Here is a 19,138-nt window from a genome sequence, read left to right as displayed (position 1 = left end):
CTCCTGCGTGTGTGAACATTTGAGATCTCGGGGAATAGAATCTGTCTTACCTCCGGTCTCTCAATCCTGTGTGACTTGGTGAATATTTGATGGTGAAATAATTTTCTGGTTTGCCGACTTGCTTGTGTCAAAGAGTATCTGAAACTTAGCCTTAGAAACCTTTGCTACTGGTTATTTTTGGTGACCTAACAGATTACAGTACCCTTGGAATAGAGTTGGTTTAGATTGTGTTCCATTTGGGGGACCCCAGGTTAGCTGAGAGAGACTAGCACAGAGCATTGCGTATGTGGTAGGGGTTTTTTTTCTTTAAAGCTAAATATTATTTCAGATTTAAAGCGTATTATGGAGCGTCTCTGCCAGAGTCTGCTAGTGCTGTCACATTATTTTCATTTAAAATTCTATGTAAGGGATGCTGTGGTTGCTATTTATTGATGAGAAACCTGAAGTTAGAGAAATTTATAGTAACTTGCCTGTTTTTGCTCTGTCTGTAAATGGCAAAGCTGGGATCTGAACTCTTCCAGCGCAAGTGAGCCCCTGTACAACACGGCTGCTTTGATTTTCTCATCTTACAGATGTTACTTCATTAAGCTATTAAGCCTTGCTTCTGAATACTGAAAATATTTATACAAATTCCCAAAGGGCATTTATTTGTTTTGCGTATTTTCAACTGCCTATGTGCAGATTTTCTATCCTGCATATTAAAAATAGTATTTACTGAAACAGTTTTGTAGTATCAAAGGAAAAACTTAAAAATTATACAGTTTTACCATCCAAGACAACACGATTTTTATTTTTTGATTTTTTCCAATCCAAGTCCACTGTGAAGAGCTTTACCAGAGAATGTAAAATAAAGTACAGGTTTTGTATTGCCCTGGCTCTGTGTCTTTCATTTTTTAAGTTTCTTTTAGCCACTGTGGACTTTTGAGCAGGGCTTGCGTGCATCTTTCCCTAGGGCAGTGGCTGTGCTGGGCTGCCTTCTTCCTAACCAGGCAGTTCTTCTGGCTTCCAGTTGATGCTTTCTTCCTTCTTTCCCTCCCTCCCTCCCTCCCTCCCTCCCTCCCTCCCTCCTTTCCTTGGTTCCTTTTTTTTTTGAGGGAAGAGTGAGCTGAATGGCAATCCACAATTGCCATTTGGTGGATTTTGTTTTAATTCATGTTATAGTTGACCCTTGCATAGCAGGGGCAAGAGGTGCATTACCCCTGCACTGTCGAAAAATTCACATGTAACTTTTGACTCTCCAGAAACTTAAGTACTAATAGCCTACTGGTGACTAGAGGCCTTACTGATAACATAAACATTCCGTTGATGCATATTTTATGTGTCCTATGTATTATATACTGTGTTCTTTTAATAAAGTAAGCTGAAAAGAAGAAAACATTATTAAGAAAATCATAAAGAAGAGAAAATACATTTATAGTACTGTACCATATTGAAAAAAAGGCACATATCAGTGGACCGGTGCAGTTCAAACTTGTTATTCTGGGTAAGCGTGTAAACCAAATTTAAAGCTATAGATAGAATAGAAGCCCTTCCTAAACGAAACATTCCCATGGAGAATTAACATTCACTGTGGGATTACGGCTTTCTTTAAGTGTAGCGTAAGTGAGAAAATGAATATTTCATGTAAATTCTCATGTTTTAGTTAAATTGAGTTTATTACGAGAAATAACAAAATTTTGTAATTAATCTTTGTTTTTCTGAGTGATTTGACAGTAAGAGCTGGAAGCTACAAATTACCCATAAGACAAGGGTGTCTACATTTTGTCTTGCCATGGGCCCATACTGGCGACTGGCCAGGTGCCTGAAGGCTACTCTTAATTTACATTGAATAGAAGACACCTGTCTTGTGCATCTTTAACATGCTGGCACAGCTCATTGAGCACAGGGTCCAGGAGCCTCCTCTCTGAGGGCTTGGCTGCCTCAGGATTTACTGGGGAGAAGAATGTATCAAATTCCTTGTGGTGTGACCCTTGGATACCTTCTGTCCTAAATCCTTTTTTGTGGACATGGTGTTGACCATAATGATAGCAGCATTCATCCAGCAGCTGTTGTGAGATGCTTTGCTGATTTAATCTTTGCAACATTGCAAGGTGGGTACTACCATCCCTATCTTACAGATGTGGAAATTGAGGCTCACAGAGGTGTGCTGCGATCATACAGCCAGGGTGTGCATGAGCTGGTATGGGAACGGTGGCCTCCTTGACTTCCCTCCTTCGGCTGTGTTATTGGTGTGAATGGTGTGTTGCATGTGGTCCAGACCAAATTTGATTTGGTCCATTCTCTAAAAAGAAGAAAGGGCCCCTTAGGTTTTATTTAATTATTTCTTTTTTAGGAGAGTAATTTGCAAGAGACTGCAGGTGATTGATTAGTGTGACTGTTGAAAGCCAGGCAGGATTCTTTGATTTTTCTTTATTAAGAAAGGGAAAAGGGCTTTGGTTGTATGTTTTATAGACAAAATGTGGGCTCTTTTAATTCTCAGATTAATTAGCTTATTCTTTTAACTTGCCAGCTTTTCTTTATTAGGCAAACTAAAGTAGTGTCAGGAGAGGCTTGGGGACCATCTTTTGCTATTAGTTTGGCAGTGTTCCTTGTAGCAGCATTGGCAAGGTATATAAAATTTTTATTTTTGCCCACTTATTCACATAAGAATTAATATGAATCAAATTACAAGCATGACATTCCTGGAAATGAGGCCCTTGGACAATTTAGGAATACCAACTTAAGGAATAACCATTGGTATGCATCATTAGGGAAGACTTGGGGTCACTGCCAAGGCCATCCAGGTAAAATTTGATCTCCAAATAAACTGGCTGTATGTTTTCCTAGTTACGGGAATATACCTCTTAAGCCCCAGTTTACAGAGCCTCCTAGCAATTAAAAAGATTTGGGACAGAGTAGTAAACATACTGGATGTCTCACCTAGTGGGCAAAAAAAGAGTCTTGGAATTAAGTTGGAACATCGGTAGGGAATTCAGACCTGCCATTTTCTCCGTATTTTTTACACTAAAAGTGCAACCTTTGTGCAGACATTTTGATATCTCCACAAGACTTGATTTTGCAAATTTTCCTGCTCTGGATCAAATTTTCCTGCTCTGGATCAAACTACAAGATGGTAGATGTTTCTTCCACGGTCATTTTCAACTCTGAAATCAGCTGTGAACCCAGCATCACTGTATGTGGTCCATAGGCCTACATAAAAGCCTTCTCAGAGGGCATGTGGACTTCATGGCTCTAGCATCGCTGGAAATTCTTTTTCCTAATAGTGTGGGCCCCATGACTGTGGGTCTCCATCGATACTAGAGTGATGCTCAGAGCCTGTTTTCTGTGGGTCAGGGGCTCTGCAACGGAGGGGACACTATGCTGGTGGGGGCTTTGTCCACACAGCTAGTGACTACTCAGAGTGGGGTTTCTGTAACCACCCAAAGCATCACCTAGAGTCCTAGAAAAAGATGGGAGCCCTGGCTCCTTCCTAGTCCTCCTTGACCAGGGCTGGGCACTTCACTTTTCTGAACCTCAAATCCCTCATTTTGAAAACGAAACAGAATTTTTGTGTTTTTTTGACGTGGGAAGGTCCCAGGGTTCTTGGGGCGCTGCAGTGTCATGTTGTGTGAGAACACACTGTAAAAAACCATGTGCTTTTTTGTACATTAGTTGTTCGTGACATCATTTTTCCAGGTAGTGTGGCATAGTAAAAAGAGCTGGTTTTTGGGGTCTAACTGGGTTCAGATCTAAGTCCAACATTTATTAGCTTTTGACCATGAGCAATGATTTCCTCTGTAGAATGGGGCTTAGAGGAGCTCTCCCATGGGAAACCATACATTAAAAAATTCTTTGTATGTAGCACAGTGAAGATACTTAATGCGTGATTTTTTGATTACTTTAGTGCTAATACATTCCCTGTGTGCAGTTCTGTGTACTAAGACTTCCCTGGAAGTTTTTCCTGCTCTGATTAAGTATGATGCATTTCAGAAGATTTAAAATGTGCAATGCATGGGTTTTATATTTTAACATTTACTCTGCTGTGGAATGCCAGGAAATGAAACAACCGGAAACCAAAAATTCACAATAGTTGGATTATGCATCTTGAACCTGGTTGCTGTGAAGGTGGTACTAAGCCAATAGATGGTGCCGTTATGTTAGAAAATGAGAAAATATTTACTTCTAAAATTCATCATGGTGTTGCAGGGAATGTAATCTAACCAGCCCTCACCAGTTCTTAATCTGTTCTGATTAGAGTGACTTTGTTCTTGGTTCCGTGTAAAAAAATATTTAATGTCTCTTGTGGGTAAAATTGAATTAATGTGTAGGGTGCTGTTCTTCCTCTTTTTTTCTGCTCTGAGATTTTACCAGGAAGTCTTTTCTGACTTGAGTTCAGTCCTTAGTCTACAACCAGGTAAAAGCCCTTGCCAGACATACTTTTTAGAACAGTTAAATGCAGTCCTTTCAGTTTTAAGTTCTTTGCTTTAGACCCCACTGCAGAAAGAGGGAGGCTAACTAATTCATCTCTACCTGCTCTTGTTCTAGAATTGGGCCAGAATTGGCCCTGCTACAGACAGGTGCCTTTTGTACTCTTAGAACCTAGTGTTCGATTTTGACTTGCTTATTAGACAGACTAAGTGGAAAGTCATTTTATGCATCAGAAGACTTCTCACTGTGGAGTTCATAGAGCGAGGGATTTGCTGTCAGCCATAACTACTGTGACTAGCTGTGTGACTTTGGGTAGGTTCCTTCACTTGTCTGAACTTAATTTTTTTCAGTCTATAAAATGGAGAGAATACCAGCTAGTTCACAGATGGATTCAGTGAGAAAAATCTATGTACCAGTGCTTTGCACATTTTTCTCAGTGTGTAGGATTTCCTATCGTTTGCACACAGGTCTGTGGACAAGATAAATCTTTACTGATAATTAAGGCTGGGTATGTTTTATAAATTATTAAACTCTGTGGTCCTTTGTCCTTGAGGGTTCTGAGGGGCATGAAAACTTGAGAAAGGCCCGCAAAGTGGAATAAACTGCAATTTGGGAAGTTACTTTGAAATGTGGACCAGAGCAAAGGATGCCTTTGAAAGACCTGTCAGTTCGGACTGCCTTGAGCTCCTGCAGCAGGAGGGAGAAGTGTGTGCCCTGTGCTCACAGTGCTGAATGTCGGGGTCCTGGGGGAGCCTAGTGACCGATGAAGAGAGACCTATTTTAAGGTAATTCTCATCCTCTGTCTTATCGCCTAAGCATAGGGTTATGTGACTCTTGTTGGAAGGAGAATACTTTTCTGTCCTCATACCTTGTGGAGTTTCTTAAAAATACATTAATAAAACTTTTACTTTTTTGATTTGTTAAGTCTTAAGAATAAGTGTTTATAACCTGTCAGGTCGATGAGACATTACAGTTGCAATTATAGGAAGGACTCCAGGGCACCTGGGTGGCTCAGTGGGGTAGGCATTTGAGGTTAGGCATCTGACTTCGGCTCAGGTTGTGATCCTCAGGGTTGTGGGATCGAGCCCGCGGGGAGTCTGCTTCTCCTTCTCCTGAAGCCCCTCCCCCCTCTCATGCTCTGTCTCTGTCTCTCTCTCTCAAATAAGTAAAATCTTTTTTTTTTTTTAAAAAGATTTTATTTATTTATTTGACAGAGACACAGCGAGAGAGGGAACACAAGCAGGGGGAGTGGGAGAGGTAGAAGCAGCCTTCCCGCCGAGCAGGGAGCCTGATGCGGGGCTCGATCCCAGGACTCTAGGATCATGACCTGAGTCGAAGGCAGACGCTTAACGACTAAGCCACCCAGGTGCCCCTCAAATAAGTAAGATCCTTAAAAAAAAAATAAGAAAAATCCCTGTTTTCTTCAAGTGGTGTTTTAGAATATTTGCTTTGGGCAAAATTAACTCCTTTTTGACTATATTTAGAAAAGGAACTGCATTTTTTTTTGGAAATTAGTTTTTGAGTGCGAATGTCATTGGATGCTTTAAAGTTCTATTTCTAAGCATATTAAATGGAATGATTTTTTTTTTTATTCATTGGGAATAAAAGGTAGGCTCTTTGACATTGAGGTACATTTGCTGATGAAAAGGAAGCATTCTTCCCCCTCACGAGGGGTTTAAATGTAATACTGCTTACTCAGGAGTGAAAACATCAAATTAAACTGTTTATGCTGACAAAGGGCAAATCTGGATTTCAGCAACCCATGCAAGATTGTCTGATTGCTTGGCCTGCCTCGCCTTGAAGCTTTTGGCCAGGACTTGTAATGAAATACATGCATACAATTAAACCATTTCAAGTCGGTGTCTGAGTCTTCCCCAAGCGATGAGAGGTGCTCCACTGCTCTCTAGTGGCTGAACGTGGTCCCCTGGCACCAACGTTGCTTTATATTCATAAATCAGCTCTTCACACATTGGCAGTGTTGGCCTCCAGAGCAGGCCCCAACACCAGGAGACTAGTCCTCATAGACAGGAACGGAGTGAAAAATGATCCCAATCCATGGGTTTCTGGAAAGCACCAAATTTTACCCAGGATGAGTGGCCAGTTGACTAACAATGAGCAAGTGTGAATAAGCACTCTGTCAGGGAGAGCTGACACTGATGGATTCGATATTCTGTGTGTTACTCTCTTACCGCTGCATACATCTCACACCTTGGCAGGCCCCAGTGGCAAACTGGTCCTTGGGTACTTCAAACGGACCGCTCCTTAGCAGAAGGAGCAGCTTTTTTCCCTGAAAAGATCTGGTTAAATTGATTTGGAGAAAAGCAATAGAAATCCATTTCCTGCTGCCTGTCAGAACTTAGTGACTTTGAGAAAAGAAATTTTGAAGCCCTCTGTTTCCATTAAAACTGCCAGCCCTGGAACTTGTTGAGAATGATGATATAAAATAGCTCCTGGAGGACGAGGACTTTGTCTTAGAGTAATTACAATAGCCCGCTTTTATTGAGCTTTTACTGTGTGCCAGACATTCTGCTTTTCGCTTTCCGTGTGTCATGTCCTGCAGGTTGCCCAGCCACCCAGTGAGTGTCATGGTCCCCGTTGTACCGGGGGTGGGGGGGGGTAGGGGGTGGGGAGGAGGCTGAGGCTGGCGCAGCGGGTGGCTGTAGTGCAGCTTCCGGCAGATGGTCACCTTGTGCTTGAGGTGGTCGTGCCTCCTGGGGCAGCTTGCGGGGCTCGGAGCACCTCAGTGGTATGCCAGAGGAAGACCACGGATTGCGCCCCCACCCGCACAGCAGTGTGTGCCCAGAGCCTACACTCATAAATTGGGCACACTTGGAAGGAATGAGTGGGAAGTTGCCCTTCTAAAGCCTGTAGCCACAAGGCCTGGGTTTGACTCCTGGCTTCACTGCTTACTGACTGTACCGCCTTTCCTAGCTGAGCCTCCGTTTCCTTGTCTAGAATGAAGAAATACCTCTCTTGAGTTCAGGGCCTGGGACCTAAAAGGCTCCCAATAAATGCTTTCTTTCCCCTTTTCAAGTCTGGGAGTTTGTGAGCAGAGACATTATTAGAAAAAGATTTCTACCTGCTGGCTTTTAGTTCCTTCTAGGAGTTTGACTTAGAGCAGTGGGCTTTAGAAAATTATTTTAGTCTTTTATTGTTTCTTCAGCATGTCTAAAACCACAGATTCTAGAATTGCTCAGTTTGATTTGGTACTTGAGTGAACACTATAAAAACATAGTTCATGTTTTTTTTTAAACTCTTCTGTTCTCAAGCCATATTAATGCAGTGTTTTTGAATATATGGAACAGGTAAAAGTGATATTTTAGATGGTAAAATTTTTTTGATACATTTCAGATTTTGTCCTGAGTTGAGTGGTTCTCTCCGAAAAAGTTAAGTTGAAACTGAACTACTGGGCGCCTGGGTGGCTCAGTTGGTTGAGCGACTGCCTTCAGCTCAGGTCATGATCCTGGAGTCCCGGGATCGAGTCCCGCATCGGGCTCCCTCTGACCCTCTTCCCTCTCATGCTCTCTCCCATTCTCTCTCTCTCAAATAAATAAATAAAATTAAAAAAAAAAAAAAAGAAACTGAACTACTAGTGCTGATAAGCTAGCCAAGATCAGAAGTACCTTCAGGGGTTTTAGAAAATGGAGACTAATTTCAGTGTTCTTTTTTATTTAAAGATTTTTTTTGAATGTGGGACTATTTTAAAATAAATACTCAGAACAGATAGTTGAGTGGTATTGCTAAACAGTGAATGACATCTGTTTAATAATTTAGAACATTTAACTAAAATCCCATTCTTATTTGAATTTCCGAGCAAAACAACACAAATTAACCATACCCAGATGTGTGCTAATCATTCTCCTGAAATCTGAAGAAAAAGCAATTTAGAAAGCATGCTTTTTTTTTTTTTTTGTGGTGGGGAGCTAAGAAAATATAGCTGTTTCCACGCTTACTTGTTAATCTTGATTTCAAGCATTTGACTTTGCTACTTAAGAGGCAACACGGTGGAATGGAAGGAACATCAGACGCTTAAAATTCAGAATGATCTGGGTTCACAGTCTCAGATTTGCTAATCATTGATTATGTGATCTGGGAAAATTCCTTACCTCTGAGACTGTCTCCCTTTTGTAAGATGGGACTTCTCGGACCTGCCATGTCTGAAGAGCAGACAAAACCAATGGGACTCTGCTTTGACATTTCTTTTTTTTTTTTTTAAGATTTTATTTATTTGACAGAGAGAGACACAGTGAGAGAAGGAATGGGAGAGGGAGACGCAGGCTCCCCATGGAGCAGGGGGCCCGATGCGGGGCTTGATCCCCGGACCCCGGGACCTGAGCCAAAGGCAGACGCTTAACGACTGAGCTACCCAGGCGCCCCTGCTTTAACATTTCTTAAACACCGTGTGTACTGTGTTCATTGTGGTCTCTCTAGTAATTTGTGTGCCACAGCGTAGACTTCTGGAGAAGTGGGATCTGGCTTGGGGCGATCTGCTCAAAGCACTTCATTATTAAGATGCTTTTACCTTTCAGACCGTCCTAAGGAAGCCCTCCTAAGGACAGTGAGTGGTAGAGGGACATGGTGTGTATGTTTGTGGTGATTGACTGCTGTCGTTCCTTGGAACTATTGACTTGTGCATGGATTAACCTTCAGGCCCCTGTATACAAATTTCAGGAATAAGCTTCGTGCTGCTGCCATTAGCAGCACCACTGTGATGGCTGGCCAGGTCTTGGGTCTTATGCTTTTTCGTTTTAATTTTTTCATCCCTGTAGCATGTCAAATTCTTACTCTCTCCAAGTTTATGCTTTAAAAAATTGCAGGTAGGGGCGCCTGGGTGGCTCAGTCGTTAAGCGTCTGCCTCAGGCTCAGGTCATGATCCCGGGGTCCTGGGATCGAGCCCCGCATCGGGCTCCCTGCTCCACGGGAAGCCTGCTTCTCCCTCTCCCACTCCCCCTGCTTGTGTTCCCTCTCTCGCTGTGTCTCTCTCTGTCAAATAAATAAATAAGATCTTTAAAAAAATAAAAAATAAAAAATTGCAGGTAATGCATGGTCTTTTGAAGAAAAATAAGAAAATACGAATAAAATAGTACCACCCAGATAGAAGCATAATATTTTGACTTAATGGTTTTTTTTTTTAAGATTTTATTTATTTATTTGACAGAGAGACAGTGAGATAGGGAACATAAGCAGGGGGAATGGGAGAGGGAGAAGCAGGCTTCCCACTGAACAGGGAGCCCGATGCGGGGCTCGATCCCAGGACCCAGGGACCATGACCTGAGCCGAAGGCAGACGCCCAACGACTGAGCCACCCAGGCGCTCCTCCTGTGTCCTTTTTTCTGTTGCCAGATGGGCACATCTGTGACTTTTTTTAGTTGTTAATGTCCTACATGCTACACATGTTTTTCTGAGTTTCAGGGCTTATATTTTATATTGTTTATAGGAATTGGTCTCCCCCTCCCCTTAAGCTGGTGAGCTGCTATTAATAAGAGCAGATACTTCATTTTAAAAGATTGGCTGGAGCTGTGGCCGCTTGTGGCATTTTTGCCTGGGACCCCCTTCTGGAGGCTAGCAGCGTGGACGGCCCCCACTGTCATCTTGAAGTGAGTCAGGCCTTGACAGTCAGAGATAGGGTGCAGACCTGCTTTCTGGGACCCTGCAGGGCATCTGCTGTGGGAGGAATTCTTTGAATGGCCACCAAACGGGGGCAGCCAGGCTGAGGCGGTGCCCAGCTGGTGGCCGCAGTGGGTCGGAGAGTGCGGGGCGGTTCCTGGCCCGCTCGGGTGGAAGAGGGCTGCGTTGTGTCTCCTTCCCCCATCCCTGTCTCTCTGCATGGACCGGCTGGTGTGGGGTTTGGGAGTGCGGGGTGGTGGGGCGGGGAGGAGGTGGGCAGCGAGCTAGGGAAGGACAGTGGGTGCGGGAGGTGAGCCGGTGGATAGGTAGGTAGCCACCACTGTGTCCTGCACTGTCATCTTTCTAAATGCTGGTCACTGATTGCACCTCGTTTTTCTTTTTCAAAGAGCTTTGTTCCAAAGCAACACTGGCTACTCAGCAACTGGGGGTGGGCTGAAAAAGGCACACTTGGTGGAGGTTGCTAAGGAGCTGCTGCATGAAAACTACTGATGAGACGAGGTTGTGGTAGTAAAATGCAGGAACCCACGGAGGGCATTTTACTCCTGTGGTATCACAGAGGTTTGGACCGGACTAGGACATATAATAGGACATGGTTTTGTGGGTTTAAAGCCTTTTTTCCTTTTTGAACATTGAACTTGCTGTACACTTGAGTTTGTCTTCTATTCATCCCAATATGGTAAATTAGGCAATGGATGTTCTTTTCCACTTTATCAAGGCATTTACTGCTATCATCACGCCTTCAGGGCCAGCTCAGAGTTTTCCCCAGCTCCTTCATTTGGACAGTTGTCCTGAAATCAGCCCAGCTTATTTCAGCAGCTTCTGTTTAGTGCTCGCTGTGTGCCCGAGACTGCAGATAGGAAAGGATGGACGTGTTGCAGAGAGGAGGGTGATAAACGTGTGGTGGGGGTTGGTCAGGGAAGGCTTGTGGGAAGAAGTGATCTCTCAGCTGGGGTTCGAAGGGTGGCTAGGAGTTCTGTGGACTGGCAAGGGAGCAAAGGGCGTAGCCCGTGCCGAGGTGGGACTGGCTTGAAATGGTATAATTTAGGAAATTACTGTCAGTTTTATGTTGGTGGGGTGTCAAGTGTGAGGAGGGGGTCGAGGGAGACAGACTGGGTCATGGAAGGTCATGCATGTCTGCTCTGAACTATTGTGGCATGAGAGAGTAACTCTCCAGTCACACCTGAGGTAGGACTTCTGCTCGGCACTTCTTAGTTCTGTAATGCTAGACAAGAAGTATCGCTTCAGTGGGATGACTAAATGGCCTAATATGATGTATGGCACAGCGTGGGTGCTCAACAAAATGCTTTGGTTTCTTCCTCCTTGGCTGCCTTCTCCTCCCTACCATTAGATAAGCTTTTTGAGGGCAGGCCTCACACCCCTACTTCCTAGAGCCCGTCCTGCATTTGTGGAAAGCATATTCCCTCTGACATCCATTTCCTTCCCCTGACATGCCTGCTGTCTAAGCAGAGGCCCTTGTACACTGTCTCCCGGTTTTTCTGTTCATTTATTCCTTAATGGGAAACCAGGGACTGCTGATGAATTGTCTAAGGTGACTTTGTTTTTGGAATAGAGAATCAGGGTAAATGTTCCTTCAGAAGACTTTTAGCCTTGGTTTTGGGTTCGAAAGTGCCAGGTTGGTTTAAGTCAATGCTGAAATCATGGAATGTCTCAGGGCATTATTTTGGCTTAAAAATGGGATATAATATCTAAACATTTTGTGGGTCTCATGGCTGCTATACGAGTGTGGCATTAGTTAGGTGGTTTACTGTATACAGTTTTAAATAGCACTGAAACAAAATCTAGGAAACCTGAGGGAAATTATTAAAGAATACTGGTCTCGTCATGTATCATATGACGTCACTGATATGAGGAATTCTTAATCTCAGGAAACAAACTGACGGTTGCTGGAGTGGTGGGGGGTGGGAGGGATGGGGTGGCTGGGTGATAGACATTGGGGAGGGTATGTGCTATGGTGAGCGCTGTGAATTGTGCAAGACTGTTGAATCGCAGATCTGTACTTCTGAAACAAATAATGCAATATATGTTAAGAAAAAAAAAAGATAGCAGGAGGGGAAGAATGAGGGGGGGAAATCAAAGGGGGAGGTGAACCATGAGAGACGATGGACTCTGAAAAACAAACAGGGTTCTAGAGGGGAGGGTGTGGGGGGATGGGTTAGCCTGGTGATGGGTATTAAAGAGGGCACGTTCTGCGTGGAGCCCTGGGTGTTACGCACAAACAATGAATCATGGAACATTACATCAAAAACTAATGATGTATGGTGATTAACATAACAATAAAAAATTTAAAAAAACCAAATTCTGAAGAAAGATGCAGGATTTCATGAAACAATGGAAGCTAGAGAACCGCAACTGCTGGAATCAAATGCAAAGTAATACAGAGCATGTTGGTATTAAAATAATCAACCACCGACGAAGAAAGTTTTAAAAGGATCTTGACAAGGTTTACTTTTTTACTTTTAAGTGAATCTCTCGAAGTTTATTTTGTTGTTTCTTCATATAAAATTTTGGTCCTTGCTTTAAGTGGAAAAAAAAAGAAAGAATACTGGTCTCGTCAAGTTTACCTTCCTTGTTTCTTTTTAATGGCCAACTCTTGTTCCTTCCCCCAGTTGCACTGCCTTGAAATTATATGAGGATTTGCATCTTGTTCTTTGGCCACTTTGGGCAATTGCAGTCATTTTTGAAATTCTGGTTTCAGTGTTAAAATAGACACACTCTCAGGGTTTCCTGGAAACCTGTTGACAGGTCAGTGCTACGCCATCTCCTAGCACTTCCACCTATGTCTGAGAAGGGGGCGCCAGAGTCCTCCTTTCCTGAAAAGCTGGGAGCAGGAGCTAATTTGCAAGTGATTTAGAAATTGTTTTTAATGTTGAATTTCCCTTTCTTTTCAAGTTTATTTGGAGTCTGCTTATCTTTGATCTCAGGAGCAGCAGAATCAGGCAGTTTAGCAAGCTTCTGCTTTCCAGAAAACTTCTCAACACTGTGCATGTGCCGTATAGGTTGCAGTGTGTGTATTGGGGGGAGGGTGGGAAAGGGGAAGCAGAAATACAATGTAAATGAAGACTCCGGTGTCCTTTCTGTGTTTACCTGGCCTGCACCTTCCAGCTCTTTAAAAAAAAAAAAAAAATCAGTCTCTGATAGTGTGGGAAGCATCCCCACACTGGAGAGACACTTTTTGTTCCAAGAGTTTAGATTTAGTACATAATTTCCCCACAGAAATTTTGTCTGTAGCATTGTTTCTAGGCAGGAAAAAGAGTCCTTTTTGATAAAGGAAGAATTATATTGGGAGGAAAGTATTTTTCATTCCTTAAAATATCGGATGAAGCTAAGCAGAAGGAAATATATGTGCCCAGGAAAAATAAGAATAAAATTAACTTATTTACAGTGAACTGCAAAAGAAAGGATGGCCCTAGAGAAAAAAACAGGGCTATTAATTTTTAAGGAAAAATGTCTTTTATGGTAAGCTTGGTTTTCTCTTTTAAAATAATTACAGTTTTCCACAAAGTTGTTAGCTCTTAGGTTACCCACCTTCCCCTGTCTTTTTTTAATGTTTATTTCAGGCCTCTGGTACATTTACCCTTGGCTCTCCAGAGGAAGATTCTTGGACCAGATTGGATAAGGCAAGCCTGCTGTTGGGCGCTCTATAGGAGCATTTTGTATCTAGAAGTATTTTTTTCTGAGCTTTCCTTATTTGCAATGTTCTTGTTTCTTCATGACAGCTGTCCTTTGTTTTCCACACAGAACCAGCTTGTTTTTTACTAAGTCTGGGACTAGTTCTCACCTGTGCCTTAGAACAGAAACTTGGGTTACTTTTTCCTCTTGTACCCTGAATCTCAGAGTAAATGTGTGACTCACGAAATATCGGTGGACTTTGACTCTATTTTCAAATTTTCAGGGACACATTTATTAACGAAATTCAAAGGTTTGGCTGGCTTTGGTGAATTTGCTCTCGCTTACATGCTGGTTTTATTTGGGTGCACACTGGTTTTATAGCTGTTTAAGTTCAATCTCCTTTCCAAAGAGTTTTTAATATCTCTTTAGATTCCCCCCTTTTTTTTAAAGGAAAAAAAAATGGTAAGAGGGGAAAATGGGGTTGCCTTTTGCTCCCAAGCCTAAATGAATAGTCATTGCTTGTAATACCGGTCCACACTTGACGCTTCCTACTGCTTTAGATGTGATGTATCCGGTGCTGTGAAGGTAATGATCCTCAACCACAGCAATATTCCATAACAGGAGTATCTGTCATATTCATCGGGATTACCATGTTCATTGATTTGTGTCTGTAAATCTGCTGTTTCTACCCTTTAAATTTGATCTATAATTGGACCTCCTTAAATGGTTCAGATAAGGTAGTCTGTATTTTCTCAATACAGCGTGGCTGTCAGCTTCTCCTTTTTCATTATACATTCAGCAGACTTGATAAAATCAGCAGGACACCTCATTTGAAACTGTTTAATCGCTGCCTTTTTCCTTTGCTAAAACCATTGAGGTGGTCAAGCGATGTACACAAATCATTTTAAATAGAAAATATGGTTTTCTCTGTGACCCAGCTAAATAGATAGTGTTATGCAAAACAAGTTAAAAAGTAATAAATGCCAAAAAAATCTTCTAATTGGAGTAAAAAATTGTGGGCAACTCTATCCTCTCTCCAAAAGTAGAGTATCCTGAAATATTGCCAGGACCCTGTAAAGACAAGATGATGGTTTTCTGAAGATTCTCTGGTTTCTGAACAAAGCAAGTTTAAATTTTCAAATAGTGCTGAGCTGCCTTTTACATCCATTCAAAGGGAGCCCACACTTATTTGTAACGCCTTTATATCCTACTTTTGTAGGGAGAAATCTGTCTGTTAATATCTATGTAGCATAACCTTTCAGCCATTTGCTATTGTGGTAATAAATTTTTGTTTCTTTGTCTGTCATTTTGTCTACTCAGCTGTTACTCTTCAAAGTACGAACTAAAAATAATAGCTCCAAATAAATGCCACATAATAAAGTGTTTTACAGTTGAAGCTGGAATAACGTGGTGGCTGCAGCTTGCAGTCCTATTACCATTGCTGGGGCTGTAGTTTCTTCCCTGAGTGTCAAGGTGACTCTGCCAGGGCCAGCTCATTAAAACAATCTATCCTTTCTAACTGGCGTGGTATTTAGCGCTGTGCCCAGCAGCCTGCCAAGGCCCAGTTGTGGAGCACAAGACTCCCGGGATAGCATGTATGAAATTATGTGGCATTCACTTTTTGAAAAAATACAAATTCTCCATAACCTCATTTTCCTGCTTCAGCATTTTATTGTGAATAATTTACAGTTACTCCTGTCAGTAGTGAACGTAGGGCCAGTTGCAGGCTTACCCGAGACAGTGGTAAGTGTGACTTGAGGCTTTTGAGGGCCATTGTTTACCTGGTTTATGTGGCCCATAGGATTAATATTTACACTGTGTTCGAGTGGGACACTGGGCGTGTTTTGCCATTTTTACTGCCCTGAAGTAAACTTGAGAGGGAGAAGCTGGGAGTCGATAAATAGACTAAAGATGCATCTTTTTCTTTCAGGTTCTGGCTCCTTGGCAGCAATGGCTGTGTTTGAAGATAAGTTTAGGCCAGATATGGAGGTATGTAAGTCCCTGCAGTTTTATTTTCTGTCACATGTTTTTCCAACTCTGTGTCCGACATTTATAAATTGATTGCCGATTCCTCCAAAGCTTGTACAGCACTGTTGTTAGTTGGAATCCTCTTTGGCACAGGTAACTGCGTTTGCTGAGAAGACCGGTTGGTTGGGGAACTTCATTTTGGAGTGGCCCTGCCATGCCCTCCCCCAGGCTTGGGGAGCCAGCACTGCTCAGCTTTTTGTTCTGGCCTTTGGGCTGTCTGGGGAATCTTATTGGCCGTAGATGCTGCTGCAATGTGGAATGTTTGCTTGTGCACTCAGCGTTCTCTGTCACAGTATCTCAAAACGACGAGTTTTTTTGTTTTCTCACCGAGAATAGAGAAACTATGTATGTCTTTGCATGTCACACAGACCTGGTCTGAAAATGGGGCCGCTTAAAAAGCCCCTGTAGATTGTTCTGCATCTGGAAGAAAATGGGGACAAGATCGTATGTATGTGTAGTGGACTGTTCTCAGGGTGACGGATCTAATGTCTCAAATATATTTGTAGGAGATCCTTTATTGTGTTTTCTTTGGTGGTAGGGGAGGGTGGTACCTTCTGAATGGCCTTCCACCTGTCTGCTTTAGTGATAGAGGTACCCCCCATTAAGCAACCTCCCCACCCCCAGATCTCCAGGAACAAACCCACAGGTCTTCCATTGTCACTTTTGAAGGAACGTTCAATATGCTTGGGTACTTCATGGTACCACATTATTCCTCTGCTGTGCTTTATCCCTGCTGCTCAGCCAGCTTGTGGGCATAGAGGTCCTGAAGTCAGCCTTCATTATCTGCTCTTGGTTTTTTGATAGTTGTTAATTTTGTCATGGTGCATATCAACTTGTTTCAACAATCAATAGGCTGTTTATGAGTGGTTTACCCTATTCTTTAATATGTAGGCATCTGCTCTTTCTGCCTTTGCAGGATTGTTTTGTTTAGATACCAGAGGATGTCTCTGGGAATTACTTTTTGACAATGCTTTATGCGTAATCATCTTTGGAGGAGATTGCATATTTAAACATTCTTGTTCTTCCACCAGCTCATTGTCTTCAGAGCACCAGCTGTCGTTGGAACTCTGAAGCTCTCTCTGCCCTTTAGGTTTGGGCCAACTGCCCTGAGAGCCAGAGGATGTAGGGTTGTGGATGCTGCCCAACCAGGATAGGGGTCTCCTGCCAGAAGCCTCTCTGCCCTTGGTACATGAGGTTAGCACACATAAGTGACGTGGTCACTGATGGCTAGATTGCTCTCCTTTCTTGGACATCTGCCAGAATTAAAACCTGTGACTAAATAAAGATAGAATTTAGCTAGGTGTTTTGTAGTAAAAATAATAGTGTCTTGCTCCAATTAAGAATAGTAAACAGGTCCAAGTATCAACTATAAATGAGATTAGGATTCTGTTCTCATTTCTCAATGTGAAAATTTATTCCCATATCAGCATTATTTTCTTTTTGGGGTTCTTAAGCACAGATAAAAAATAAGATCTACTAGGTCACTTAAAAAGAAAAAGAAAAAAAGGTCTCCCGGTCTTCAGACTAAAGGAGAGAAGTTCCCGAGGCTTCACAAATCCATTAGAACTAATGAAGGTATGGGGAGAAAGACTGACGATTTTTGTTTAGAAAATCGCCTCAGTAATGTCAGGCCCTCCTTTAAACCACATTAATCTTTTCAAATTTTCTTGAAAGCTTTGTCTATTTCCAATTGATTGGAACCTCCATATGTTAGAGAAAAATGAGAATTGCAGAAAAAGTTGAAAGCAAGAGGTATATTAAAAGTGACTTAACACTCTGCTAAAGTAATTTTACATTATTCAGAGTTTAGATTTGAAGTGATTCAAAGGCCATGAATTTAATATTGATGTGATTCGAGGGAATAAAGGGAAATGTGATCATCCCTTCAATAAAATTTGTGGTATCATCAGTCTGAAGAATGTGTTCCTTAGATCAATTTTAAATGCAACTCAGACCACTTGATGTTCTGTATCAGCTGTGAGACCTTGAAATAGCCTGGCCAAATTCCCATTTCAGATTGATTAATTAATTTTACAATTTCATGTGACTGGTTTTGGTCATGGAAGTTGAAACTTGACGCAGACTGACAGTGAACAAAATCACTCTATCATAAAGAAGGTAGTACCTGCTTCTTCGGTGACGTGACTTTAAATGTAAATAGAAGGCAAATAATAGTATAACAACTGTCAGGAGATAATACTTAAAAAATCTGAAGGGTTGTTGATAGAGACCAAAAGAATTTATTGTAAAGACCACGCCACTAACGACTGGCCACCTTGCTTTTTTGAGGGGAAGATTAAATGATGCACTTTCAATGGGAGGCTGAGACTGGCCGGCGAAGTTGAGAGGATGAGTTTTAATGAATTCTTTGTTGTGAAAGAGAATTTGGCAAGGTGTCATTTCTGGCTCTGCATTTGCATAGAACTTGTGGAGACATTTTGGTTTCAGATTTCCCAACTTTATTTTCCTTCTTTCCAGGAAGGCTTTCTGTCTTTCTGTGACAAGAGGCCCTCCATGAAATTTTCTTTCTCACCTCTTTTGAGACTGCAGGTTGGATGGCTGAATCTGCTTATTTCCTTCCAGTATGAGAAAGGGTTCTAGACATGTCTCACACAGAAACCCAGGCGGGCACTGCCGCCTCTTACATCTTACGTGGATTGCCAGGACAGTAGCTTCTGCACACTTCACAGAGAATTGCGTAAGAAAGGGGCAGTTTCAGGCTATCGTAATTACGTATTCTTTGCCAAACAGTGATTTTTAGTCCAGACTCATTCAACAAACTCATGGCTTTATTGTTAAAACAAATCAATTAGAGGTAGCTCATAGTACACCCCTCCTTTTCTTTCCTTCCTTTCTTTCTTCCTGCCTCCCTCCCTCCCACAAACCTGTGCCTTGGAAGTGTTGCTCCTAGACTGCAGTTTTTCTGGAATGAAAGTCCCTGTCTCCTTAAAAACCTTTACTGTGTTCTCATCATCTTTAGCTTCATAGTCCAGTGTGGTAGCCAGCAACCACATGTAGCTATTGAGCATTTGAAGTGTGTCTGGTCTGACTTGAGAGTGCTGTAAGTAGAAAATGTACATCAGATTTTAAAGACTTAGTACAAAAAATTTTAAAAATATATTTCATTGGGGCATTTGGGTGGCATAGTCGGTTAAGTGTCCAGTTCTTGGTTTTGGCTCAGGTCATGATCTTAGGGTTGTGAGATCGAGCCCTGCATTGGGCTCTGTGCTCAGCGGGGAGTCTGCTTGGGATTCTCTCTCCCTCTCCCTCTGCCCCTCCCCACCATTGGCATACATGCATGCATGCATGCTCGCTTTCTCTCTAAAATAAATAAATCTTCAGAAAATATGTATATATTTCATTAATGTGTGTATTCATTGCATATTGAAACAGTACTACTTTAAGTGTATTGGGTTAAATAATAAATTATTAAAATTTAATTTCG

The 19,138-nt window shown here is 42.2% G+C and overlaps 1 protein-coding gene across 1 annotated transcript in view; it reads left to right on the top strand.

The window, feature by feature from the left end:
* Positions 1–19,138, top strand: part of PSMB7 (proteasome 20S subunit beta 7) — a 60,536-nt gene that overhangs the window by 15,801 nt on the left and 25,597 nt on the right. Inside the window, exon 6 of the mRNA XM_028107729.2 lies at positions 15,596–15,654. Coding sequence (XP_027963530.1) covers positions 15,596–15,654 — 59 coding nt within the window. The remainder of the gene's footprint in view (positions 1–15,595; positions 15,655–19,138) is intronic.

The sequence above is a fragment of the Eumetopias jubatus genome, unplaced genomic scaffold (genome assembly GCF_037043125.1).
Source record: "Eumetopias jubatus isolate StellerSeaLion01/CBP00866 unplaced genomic scaffold, mEumJub1_p1.0 scaffold_15, whole genome shotgun sequence".
In the NCBI taxonomy this organism is placed as follows: Eukaryota; Metazoa; Chordata; class Mammalia; order Carnivora; family Otariidae; genus Eumetopias; species Eumetopias jubatus.
This window is presented reverse-complemented; position numbering and strand designations above follow the sequence as displayed.